This window comes from Somniosus microcephalus, chromosome 15 (genome assembly GCF_052327205.1).
Source record: "Somniosus microcephalus isolate GS21.2 chromosome 15, FLI_Smic_1.0, whole genome shotgun sequence".
Classification (NCBI taxonomy): domain Eukaryota; kingdom Metazoa; phylum Chordata; class Chondrichthyes; order Squaliformes; family Somniosidae; genus Somniosus; species Somniosus microcephalus.
This window is the reverse complement of record NC_141001.1, coordinates 34,028,514-34,041,405: the sequence shown is the minus strand read 5'-3', so window position 1 is coordinate 34,041,405 and position 12,892 is coordinate 34,028,514. Positions and strand designations below refer to the sequence as shown.

The following is a 12,892-nucleotide window of genomic DNA, read 5'->3' as shown; positions in this document are numbered from 1 at the left end:
GCAGAGTATGTCATAGTGTAACATATCACTGAATGTGTCACAGTGTAACATATCACAGAGTGCGTCACAGTGTAATATATCACAGAGCGTGTGACAGTGTAACATATCACAGAGTGTGTCACAGTGTAACTCATCGCAGTGTAATATATCGTAGAATGTGTGACATTGTAACATATCACAGAGTGTGTAAGTGTAACATATCACAGAGTGTGTCACAGTGTAACATATTACTGAATGTGTCACAGTGTAACAAATCACTGAATGTGTCACAGTGTAACATATCAGAGTGTGTCACAGTGTAACATATCACTGAATGTGTCACAGTGTAATATAACAGAGTGTGTCACAGTGTAACATATCACAGAGTGTGTCACAGTGTAACATATCACTGAATGTGTCACAGTGTAATATATAACAGAGTGTGTCACAGTATAACATATCACAGAGTGTGTCACAGTGTAACATATCACTGAATGTGTCACAGTGTAACATATCACAGATGTGTCACAGTGTAACATATCACTGAATGTGTCACAGTGTAACATATCACAGAGTGTGTCACAGTGTAACATATCACAGAGTGTATCACAGTGTAACATATCACTGAATGTGTCACAGTGTAACATATCACAGAGTATGTCACAGTGTAACATATCACTATGTGTCACAGTGTAACATATCACAGTGTGTCACAGTGTAACATATCACAGAGTGTGTCACAGTGTAACATATCACAGAGTGTGTCATAGTGTAACATATCACAAAGTGTGTCACAGTGTAATATATCACAGAGTGTGTTGCAGTGTAACATATCACAGAGTGTGTCACAGTGTGCCATATCAGAGTGTGTCGCAGTGTAACATATCACTGAATGTGTCACAGTGATATATATCACAGTGTTTCACAGTGTAACATATCACAGAATGTATCACAAGTGTAACATATCACAGAGTTTGTCACAGTGTGCCATATACTGGTGTGTCAAAGTGTGTTATAGTGAGGGCATAAGATGAACAGTATCAGAGAGTATTATAGTGAAAGGTGTGGGATATGCAGTGACAGTATTACAGAGAGTGGACTGAGATATGCACTCAGAGTATTACAGTGAGGGGTGTGTGATATGCACTCTCAGAGTATTAGAGTGAGGGGTGCGAGATACGCACTCTCGGAGTATTACAATGACAGATGTGTGATATGTACTCTGAGTAATACAATGAGGGTGTGAGATAGGCACTCTCAGAGTATTACATTGAGGGGTCTGAGATATGCACTCTCAGAGTGTTACAATGAGGGGTGTGTGATGTGCACTCTCAGAGTATTACAGTGAGGGGTGTGTAATATGCACTCTCAGTGTATTACAGTGAGGGGTGTGAGAGATGCACTCTCAGAGTATTACATTAAGCGTGTGTGATATGCATTCTCAGAGTATTACAATGAGGGATATGTGATGTGTACTCTCAGAGTATTACAGTGAGGGGTGTGTGATATGTACTCTCAGAGTATTACAATGAGGGGTGAGATATTCATTCTCAGAGTATTACAGTGAGGGGTGTAAGAGATGTACTCTCAGAGTATTACAATGCGGGTGTGAGATACGCACTCTCAGAATATTACAATGAGAGGTGTGAGATATGCACTCTCAGAGTATTACAGTGAGGGGTGTGAGATATGCACTCAGGGTATTTCAGTGAGGGGTGTGTGATATGCACTCTCAGGTTATTACAGTGAGGGGTGTGCGATATGTACTCTCAGAGTTTTACAATGAGGGGTGTGAGATATGTACTCTCAGAGTATTACAGTGAGGGGTGTGAGATATGTACTCTCAGAGTATTACAGTGAAGGGTGTGTGATATGCACTGTCAGAGTCCTACAGTGAGCTGTGTGAGATACGCACTCTGACTACTACATTAAGATGTGTGTGATATGCACTCTCAGATTATTACAGTGAGGGCTGTGTGATAGGCACGCTCAGAGTGTTACAGTGAGGGTTGTGAGATACGCACTCTCAGCGTACTACAGTGAGGTGTGTGTGATATGCACTCTCAGAGCATTACAGTGAGGGGTGTGTGATATGCACTCTCAGAGTATTACAATGAGGGGTGTCAGATATGTACACTCAGTGTATTACAGTGAGGGGTGTCAGATATGCAATCTCAGAGTATTACAGTGACAGGTGTGTGATATGCACTCTCAGAGTATTACAATGAGGGGTGTGAGTTATGCACTCTGAGTGTTACTGTGAAGGGTGTGAGATATGCACACTCAGAGTATTACAGTGAGTGGTGTGTGATATGCACTCTCATTGTATTACAGCGAGGGGTGTGAGATCCGCACTCTCAGAGTATTACAATGAGGGATGTGGGATATGTACTCTCAGAGTATTACAATGAGGGTGTGAGGTATGCACTCTCAGAGTATTACAGTGAGGGGTGTGAGATATGCACTCTCAGAGTATTACAGTGAGGGGTGTGCGCTATGTACTCTCAGAGTATTATAATGAGAGGTATGATATATGCACTCTCAGAGTATTACAGTGAGAGGTGTGAGGTATGTACTCTCAGAGTATTACAGTGAAGGGTGTGTGATATGCACTCTCAGAGTATTACAGTGAGGGGTGTGTGATATGCATTCAGAGTATTACAGTGAGGGGTGTGAGATATGCACTCTCAGCTTATTACAGTGAGGGCTGTGTGACATGCACTCTCAGAGTATTACAATGAGGGGTGTGTGATATGTACTCTCAGAGTAATGCAGTGAGGGGTGTGTGATAATCACACTCAGCGTATTACAGTGAGGGGTGTGAGATATGCACTCTCCAAGTATTACAGTGAGGGGTGTGTGATATTCACTCTCAGAGTATTACATGAGGGTTGTGTGATATGCACTCTCAGTGTATTACAGTGAGGGGTGTGTGATATGCACTCTCAGAGTATTACAGTGCAGGGTGTGTGATATGCACTCTCAGAGTATTACAATGAGGGGTGTGAGATATGCATGCTCAGAGTATTGCAATGAGTGGTGTGAGATATGTACTCTCAGAGTATTACAGTGAGGGGTGTGAGATATGCACTCTCAGAGTATTACAATGAGGGGTGTGTGATATACACTCTCAGAGTATTACAATGAGGGGTGTGTGATATGTACTCTCAGAGAACTTCTGTGAGGGGTGTGTGACATGCACTCTCAGAGTATTACAGTGAGCAGTGTGAGATATGCACTCTCCGAGTATTACAGTGAGGGGTGTGTGATATTCACTCTCAGAGTATTACATGAGGGTTGTGTGATATGCACTCTCAGTGTATTACAGTGAGGGGTGTGTGATATGCACTCTCAGAGTATTATAGTGACAGGTGTGTGATATGCACTCTCAGAGTATTACAATGAGTGGTGTGATATGCACTCTCAGAGTGTTACTCTGAAGGGTGTGAGATATGCACACTCAGAGTATTACAGTGAGGGGTGTGAGATATGCACTCTCAGCTTATTACAGTGAGGGCTGTGTGATATGCACTCTCAGAGTATTACAATGAGGGGTGTGTGATATGTACTCAAAGAGTAATGCAGTGAGGGGTGTGTGACAATCACGCTCAGAGTATTACAGTGAGGGGTGTGAGATATGCACTCTCCAAGTATTACAGTGAGGGGTGTGTGATATTCACTCTCAGAGTATTACATGAGGGTTGTGTGATATGCACTCTCAGTGTATTACAGTGAGGGGTGTGTGATATGCACTCTCAGAGTATTACAGTGCAGGGTGTGTGATATGCACTCTCAGAGTATTACAATGAGGGGTGTGAGATATGCATTCTCAGAGTATTGCAATGAGGGGTGTGAGATATGTACTCTCAGAGTATTACAGTGAGGGGTGTGTGATATGCACTCTGAGTATTACAGTGAGTGGTGTGAGATATGCACTCTCAGAGTATTACAGTGAGGGGTATGAGATATGCACTCTCAGATTTTTACAATGAGTGGTGTGTGATATGCCCTCTCAGAGTATTACAATGATGGGTGTGTGGTATGTACTCTCAGACTATTACAATGAGGGGGGGGGTGATATGTACTCTCAGAATACTTCAGTGAGGGGTGTGTGATATGCACTCTCAGAGCATTACAGTGAGCGGTGTGAGATATGCACTCTCCGAGTATTACAGTGAGGTGTGTGTGATATGCACTCTCAGATTATTACAGTGAGGGGTGTGTGATATGCACTATCAGTGTATTACAATGAGGGGTGTGTGATATGCACTCTCAGAGTATTACAGTGAGGGGTGTGTGATATGCACTATCAGTGTATTACAATGAGGGGTGTGAGATACGCACTCTCAGAGTGTTACAGTGACAGGTGTGTGATATGCACTCTCAGAGTATTACAGTGAGGGGGGTGTGATATGCACTCTCATTGTATTACAGTGAGGGGTGTGAGATACGCACTCTCAGAGTATTACAATGAGGGATGTGGGATATGTACCCTCAGAGTATTACAGTGAGGGGTAGGTGATATGCACTCACAGCTTATTACAGTGAGGGGTGAGAGATATGCACTCTCAGATTATGACAATGAGGGGTGTGTGATATGCACTCTCAGAGTATTACAATGAGTGGTGTGAGATATGCACTCTCAGAGTATTACAATGAGAGGTGTGTGATATGTACTCTCAGAGTATTACAATGAGGGGTATGTGATATGCACTCTCAGAGTATTACAATGAGTGGTGTGAGATATGCACTCTCAGAGTATTACAATGAGGCATGTGAGATACGTACTCTCAGGGTATTAAAATGAGGGGTGTGAGAGATGCACTCTCAGAGTATTACAGTGAGGGGTGTGAGATATGCACTCTCAGAGTATTACAATGAGGGTTGTGAGATATGCACTCTCAGAATATTACAGTGAGGGGTGTGTGATATGTACTCTCAGAGTATTACAGTGAGGGGTGAGAGATATGCAATCTCAGAGTATTACAGCGAGGGGTGTGAGCTACGCACTCTCAGAGTATTACAGTGAGCGGTGTGTGATATGCACTCTCAGAGTATTACAATGAGGGATGTAAGATATGCACTCTCAGAGTATTATAATGAGGGGTGTGTAATATGCACTCTCAGAGTGTTACAGTGAGGGTTGTGAAATATGCACTCTCAGATTATTACAATGAGCGGTGTGAGATACGCACTCTCACAGTATTACAGTGAGGGTGTGAGATATGAACTCTCAGAGTATTACAGTGAGGGACGTGTGACATGCACTCTCAGCGTATTACAGTGAGGGGTGTGTGATATGCACTCTCAGAGTGTTGCAATGAGGGTGTGTGATATGCACTTTCAGAGTATTACAGTGAGGGGTGTGCTATGCACTCTCAGAGTATTTCAATGAGGGGTGTGTGATATGTACTCTCAGAGTATTACAATGAGGGGTGTGTGATATGTACTCTCAGAATATTACAATGAGGTGTGTGAGATTTGCACTCTCAGAGTATTACAGTGAGGGGTGTGTGAAATGCACTCTCAGAGTATTACAATGAGGGGTGTGAGATATGATCTCTCTGAGTATTACAATGAGGGACCTCAGATATGCACTCTCAGTGTATTACAGTGAGGCATGTGAGATATGCACTCTCAGAGTATTACAGTGAGAGGTGTGAGATATTCACTCTCAGAGTATTACAGTGAATGGTGCGTGATATGTTCTCTCAGAGTATTACAATGAGGGATGTGCGATATGTACTTTCAGACAGTTACAATCGGGTGTGTGATATGCACTCTGAATATTACAATGAGGGGTGTGAGATATGCACTTTCAGAGTATTACAATGAGGGGTGTGTGATATGCACTCTCAGAGTGTTACAATGAGGGATGTAAGATATGCACTCTCAGACTATTACAGTGAGGGCTGTGAGATATGCACTCTCAGAGTATTACAATGAGGGTTGTGAGATATGCACTCTCAGAGTATTACAATGAGGGACGTGAGATATGCACTCTCAGAGAGTTACAGTGAGGGGTGTGAGACATGTACTCTCAGAGCGTTACAGTGACGGCTGTGTGATATGCACTCTCAGAGTATTACAATGAAGGGTGTGTGATATGCACTCTCAGAGTATTACAGTGAGGTGTGTGAGATATGCACTCTCAGACTATTACAATGAGGGGTGTGTGATATGCACTCAGAATCACAGAATCACAGAAACCCCACAGTGCAGATAGAGGCCATTTCGGCCCATCGAGCCTGCACCGACACATATCCCACCCGATCCCCGTAACCCCTACATCAACACATATCCCACCCTATCCCCGTAACCCCATGTATTTAATCCCCCTAACACTAAGGGTCAATTTATCATAGCCAATCAACCTAACCCGCACATCTTTGGACTGTGGGAGGAAACCGGAGCACCCGGAGGAAACCCACGCAAACACGGGGAGAATGTGCAAACTCCACACAGACAGTCACCCGAGGCCGGATTCGAACCCGGGTCCCTGGCGCTGTGAAGCAACAGTGCTAACCACTATGCCACTATGCCACCGTACAATGAGGGGTGTGAGATATGCATTCTCAGAGTATAACAGTGAGAAGTGTGTGATATGCACTCTCAGAGTATTACAATGAGGGGGGTGTGATATGCACTCTAATTGTATTACAGTGAGTGGTGTGAGATACGCACTCTCGGAGTATTACAATGAGGGGTGTGTCATATGCACTCTCAGAGTATTACAATGAGGAGTGTGTGATATGCACTCTGAGTATTACAGTGAGAAGTGTGTGATATGCACTCTCAGAGTATTACAATGAGGGGGGGGTGATATGCACTCTCAGAGTTTTACAATGAGGGATGTGTGATATGCACTCTGAGTATTACAGTGAGGGGTGTGAGATATGCACTCTCAGAGTATTACAATGAGGTATGTGTGATATGCACTCTCAGAGTGTACCGTTGGGTGAGGTGTCTGATGTACAAGCCCCGATGTTAACCGAACTCACCCGGCAGGAATGGGGAGACTTCAGATCGGTCGCCTGTTTTGCACCCTGCCCGATTTTACACTTCATTGATTTCAATTTTTAAAATCTACTTAGTTGGCCAGCTGGAGACCATGTGGGTCTTAGTTGGGCCCTCAGTTAAAATGGCGGACGTGTCCCGATGGCGTCAACGCCCCGTGACACTGTCATTCAAATTAGGCCCCCCGCTCCTCTGGGCCCTCTCGTGCCTGAATTCGGGCATGTATAAATGGTGGGAGCTGGAAGGTTTAAGCAACGTGGCATGAACACCACCCCCCTCCGCCCTCCCCCTGCCCCCCCAATGCCATCTTACCTACCCTGCCAACACAGTTGGTGGGTGGGGAGAGGTTAAAATCAGCCCTAAAGACTCATACTCCCAAGTATGAGTGTGCACATCAGCTCCAGGTTATGGGAACAAACCTTCAGTTACACACTAGGTGAGGAATGAGGCAATGATTCTCTCTGTTTTACCTGTTGGAAACGTCATTCGTTTCAGTTCTGAAGTCCCCAAGCATTTTATGCAAACTGGACTCTTGTTCTTGGCTAACTTCCCACTGGTGCAGCAGACTGCTCATCTTCTCTTTAACTTTGTCCGTCTGCTTGAACATCTCTTCCGTGAGGACATTGTCCTGATGGTACTCTGAGTTAAAATCTACCAGCATCTTCCTGGAACAGTCACAGAGATTTGGAAATTGGCATGAGTTGTTGAAATGGAGCGAATGCCCCTTCCTTCCCCTCCCCTTCCCATTTAGTAGGCCTATCAATAAGCTTAGCCAAGAATGTAGGGCTCGGAGGAGCTTTATTAAAATTAGTACAAAAGTTATTTTTTTTAAAGATGTTAGCAGGAACTTCTATGTGCAAAGAGTGGTAAATGTTTGGAATAACCTGTTGTGGGAAAATCAAAGCACAAGATACATTGAAAAAGCAACTGGATACTACGGTTTCAGAGCTGGGTTACAAGAAGGAAGATTGTTGTTGTTAATTGGCCAAAAAGCCAAGTCTTAACCTTAGCCCTTCTCGGGTTCTGAAATGGAAAGTTTTCTGTCTTAGGCTACAATTTTGTCTAGTTGTTTGTTTGTACTGATGAGCTGGAAATTAGCCAATCTCAGCAAGATTTTATGAGGTAAATCTTAAAATTTGGTGCTCCTTCTCTGAGCCTCACCTGACAGGAGGGCTGATTGGACAATTGCACACAGTGCGTTCGATTCATGATCCTCCCAATTTCTCAGTCATTAAGATGAACAACCAGACAACTGGGGAGGGCTGCGAATTGGGCAAAGCTGATGTCTGTGTCCAGTTCGCATTCTTGGCAGTTGAAGTCCTGCAACAGGGACACTAACTCGTAGAATTAGCCCCAATATTTTTCACGAGTGTGAAGCCCATATATTGTTACACAAACAATAAGCCAGGGAACAAAGCTATAAAGAGAACAGTGGCTCTGAACAACCTCAACCAAATTGTTTAATGGCTTGTCTGAAAACTCTTACTAATTAAAAATAAACTGCAGGCTGAGGTAATTTTTTTTTCGGTTTCCTTCGTACAGTCCTTTCACCAGCATATGGCAAAGTCAGTGAGCTTTGTGTCTAAGAGGAGTTATTGAGAACTGAGTACATAGGCAGAATGAAAAGGACAAACCCGGCCATTCTGAAATAAGAACAGAAAATGGTGGAAATACACAGCAGGCCAATCAGCATCTGTAAAGACAAAATACAGGTTAATGTTTGAAGTCTGGACCCTTTGCCACTGTTGGGAACTATGTTTTTTGGGACTGAACAAATGTAGAGGGAGGCAACAACAGGTGAGAGAGTCAAGAGCCAAGAATGCTGGCTCCTGTCATAGAGAGGAATTAATGAATTTGATGGCTTGCAAGGAGGTTTACTAAAACAAGCTGAAAGAAGTGAAAAACAGCTGCATGGTGTACGGAGATCAACCAAGCAAGGGAATGGAAAGGCAGTAAGACAAAGTTGGCGACTGGAAAGTTGAAAAACGAAATAAGACCCAAAGTAGAGGGAATGAAGTAGAATGATATGGGGGCTAAAAGAGTTAAATTAGGAGGCCAGGTTGGATAGACTAGGCCTGTATTCCCTTGAGTTTAGAAGATGAAGGGGTGATTTAATTGAGGTGTTTAAGATGCTTAGAAGAGTTGATTGCATAGATGGAGAGAAACTATTTCCTCCGGTGGGGGAGTCCAGAACAAGGGGGCATAAACTTAAAATTAGAGCTAAGCCGTTCAGGGGTGATGTCAGGAAGCACTTACTCACACAAAGGGCAGTGGAAAATCTGCAACTCGCTCTCCAAAAGGCTGTTGATGCTGATGTCACTTGAAAATTTCAATACTGAGATGGATAGATTTTTGTTAGGTAAAGCTATTTAGGGATTCGGATCAAAGGCGGGTAAATGGAATTGAGATACAGAGTTGAGAGCAAAATGCGACACAATTCCTGAAGTTTCCGGCAACAGGCATCAGAAAAGCACAAGTGCGCTGCCTCTGAATGGGTAGAAAATAGGAAGCACACCTGTCGCTCCGAGTGGCCTGTCCGGCAGACAAGGTCTGTATGCTGCCACCATGTACTTGAAAAGTTGCCCCTGTAGTGTTTAAGCATTAAGACTACATTGGCCTGTAGTTTTCTCCATGGGCACAACCTGGAAGTTACGCCCAACTATCCTCCGGAACTCATTTGAATACGCCCGAATTTACAATGGATGTAAATGGGCATAACTCAGCGTAAACAATTGGGGCCCAAGGAAACGCTGAACCCACACCAGGATATTTCTTCTTTAAGTCTTAAAATTAAAGGTTTCAACTCATTTCACTGTCATTCATGCACATCAGCCTAGTGTGTTTAAGAACCTGCAATCCAGGCAGCTTTTCAATTTTTAATGTGGCTTATACCTGTGCTATAAAAATACATTAAAAGAGACAGAAAATACAGAGCAGGACTCAGTAAGGATCATTTTCTTAAAAACACGTAAAAAATTACAATTAGAAACCGTAAAATGACTTTGTTTCCTGCTGCGCCTGAAGATCTCTCAATGTTGCAAGACCCCTGTAATATATGTGGTGTGAGCTATGGGGGCGGTTTGTGGTGGATGGACGGTATGTGGCCACCAGATGGAGACAAAGTCCCCCTCTCATTCCAATTCAGGTGAAGGCCACACCCACCTCCAACACACCTGAGGCAAATCTACCCATTAGCTCAGAAGTTCAAAAGGCAAACTAATGCATCCCTTCAGGGCCAGCGCCTGAGGAGAGGGCCAGCGCCTGAGGAGAGGGCCAGCGCCAGAGGAGAGGGCCAGCGCCAGAGGAGAGGGCCAGCGCCAGAGGAGAGGGCCAGCGCCAGAGGAGAGGGCCAGCGCCAGCGGAGAGGGCCAGCGCCTGGGGAGAGGGCCAGCGCCTGAGGAGAGGGCCAGCGCCAGCGGAGAGGGCCAGCGCCAGCGGAGAGGGCCAGCGCCTGAGGAGAGGGCCAGTGCCTGAGGAGAGGGCCAGCGCCAGCGGAGAGGGCCAGCGCCAGCGCCTGAGGAGAGGGCCAGCACCTGAGGAGAGGGCCAGCGCCTGAGGAGAGGCCCAGGACAGGGCCAGTACCTGAGGAGAAAGCCAGGACAAGGCCAAGGCTGCTGTTGGGGCCCAACTTGCAGCTGCCACAGAGAGGTCTGCTGTTGAACCCGGGTGGAATATTGTTTAGTTCTGAGAGCCGGATGTGATCCCTGGACCGGCTGAGAAAGATCCAGTGGTAAAGTAACCCTGGCTTATTGTTTTAGGAGAAAACTGATTTAAGGACTGCCTTCCTCACCACCGGGTGATGGTTTTGTTCTTCATTTTTCTTTTTGAACGTCATATGTTTTTGGATTTTGCCAGACGTGAACCTTTTTCCCCGTTTTCTAAAAATAAAACACAGCTAACTGCTGTTTTTCATTTACCAATCTTGTGACTGTGCTTGTGTCCTCCACCCCCGCATCAACAAACCCTTCGGTCTAGGTGGTGGTTGATTACAGTGGGTAGAACAAGTGAAGGACACGATGAGCTGCTAGTCCATGTGTTTACTTTACTAGACCAGAGCAAACTGAGCATACTCATATGAAACCACGTGACAAACCATGTGATAATACATTAAACTGCTCTCCCCCTTAAAAAAAAGTACATATTCCCCACTCAAATACAACAAAACTATGCTCTCTGTAATGTATATACCTTTAAGGGGGGAACTATCTTTTACAGCTCATGTATACTGCAGTACCGGCAGTGACCACACCTGTATATAGCACTGAGTAGTAATCTGTACAGATCAGTTCCAGTATGAGCCACGTTTAGTCAACACCTGTTGTACCATTCTCCTGCAGTCTGTGTCTTATTCTACACAGACACAACATTGGCGACAAGGCAAGTTCGAACCTACCTGCAACTCTGCATCACCTCCCGGGGATTCGTTCCTGGAGATCAGTGGATTGGAGGTCAAGGCCAGAGACTCGGGCGTCGACCACGGGCAACCGCCCAGTCATCCAGCAGAGACTTGAGAATTGCAGGGGAGGCTGTCGAGAGCCAGGCTTGGCTTTCCAGTCGAGGTGGTCCAGCGAAACGGGCTGGCAACAGGTAGTGCGCAGACCCTTCCCGGACAGCGGCGGGCTAGAGCCCAACCGAGCGGCACAGCAAAGGGCCGAGCAGCGTCGACGGGGGAGAGAGAGAGAGGGCAGAGCGCACAGGGCGCAGCCGGTGTTCAGGGGCTGAGCAGCGTCGAAGAGAGGGAGAGAGAGACGCGCAGAAACCCGCGAGGCACCGCCATTGCCACGAGGACCGCCGAGAGCGGCGTTGGCAGCAGCGCAGGACAAGCGCGCGAAAACTACAGGACGCCGCCATTGCCACAAGAACCGCCGGGAGCAGCGTTGGCAGCAGCGGGGGAGGAAGGAAAGCGCGGGAGACGCCATTTTAAGCCATTGGGAGGCGCCATTTTAAACCACACCCAAAATGCCGAAGAGTGGCAGTATCACCGTATTTGACAATGAAGTCGAAGATTGGACTACATATGTCGAACGAATAGAAGTATACTGCAAGGCAAATGAGGTGTCAGATGACAAGAAAGCGTCGGTATTGTTAAATTTAATGGGTGCAAAGACGTATGGTTTATTACGAAATCTAGTAACCCCAACGAAGCCAATGGAAAAGAGTTTTGAAGACATAGTAACGATACTACAGGAACATTTAAACCCCACACTGCTGCTGATAGCAGAAAGATTCAAGTTTCACAAACGGAACCAGCATAAGGATGAAAGCAATGCTGATTATTTAACAGAACTGTGCAAACTATCGAAACACTGCCAGTTTGGAGCGGGACTGGCAGATACCTTCAGGGACAAGTTTGTGTGTGGGCTTCAAAGTGAAGGAACCCAGAAATGGCTTTTATCTGAAAAGGACCTTACGCTGGAAAAGGCTCTCAGCATTGCAGTATCATATGAAGCAGCAGCACGGGGCGCTGCAGAGATACAACAGAGAACGCAAGAATATGGCACAAACGAAATGTCATATAGAACAGAGAAGTGCTATCACTGCAGCAGAACAACACACGACCAGAATGATTGCTGGCTCAAAGACAAAGTGTGCAGAGAGTGTGGAAAAGTAGGACACATAGCACGAGTCTGCAGGTCGGGAAAGAAAACCAGCAATAAGAAACCTACCAAAGAAAAGTACAAGAAGGTACATAAGATGACGGAGAATAGTTCAGACGAACAAAAGAGTGATAACGACTCCGAAAGCAGGGAACTGAGTTGTCTGAAACTACATAATGTGATCACAACGGAGGATCACCGAACCATTTGGGTCACTCTCAAGATAGCAGGAGTCCAGGTAAAGATGGAATTGGACACAGGATCAGCCCTAACAGTCATAAACCGATGTGACTACGAGC

At 45.4% G+C, this 12,892-nt stretch overlaps 1 protein-coding gene across 1 annotated transcript in view; it reads right to left on the bottom strand.

Moving 5' to 3' along the window:
* Positions 1–12,892, bottom strand: part of LOC147106621 (testis-specific serine kinase substrate-like) — a 57,205-nt gene that overhangs the window by 18,534 nt on the left and 25,779 nt on the right. The window contains exon 5 of the mRNA XM_086008463.1: positions 7,467–7,661. Coding sequence (XP_085864589.1) covers positions 7,467–7,661 — 195 coding nt within the window. The remainder of the gene's footprint in view (positions 1–7,466; positions 7,662–12,892) is intronic.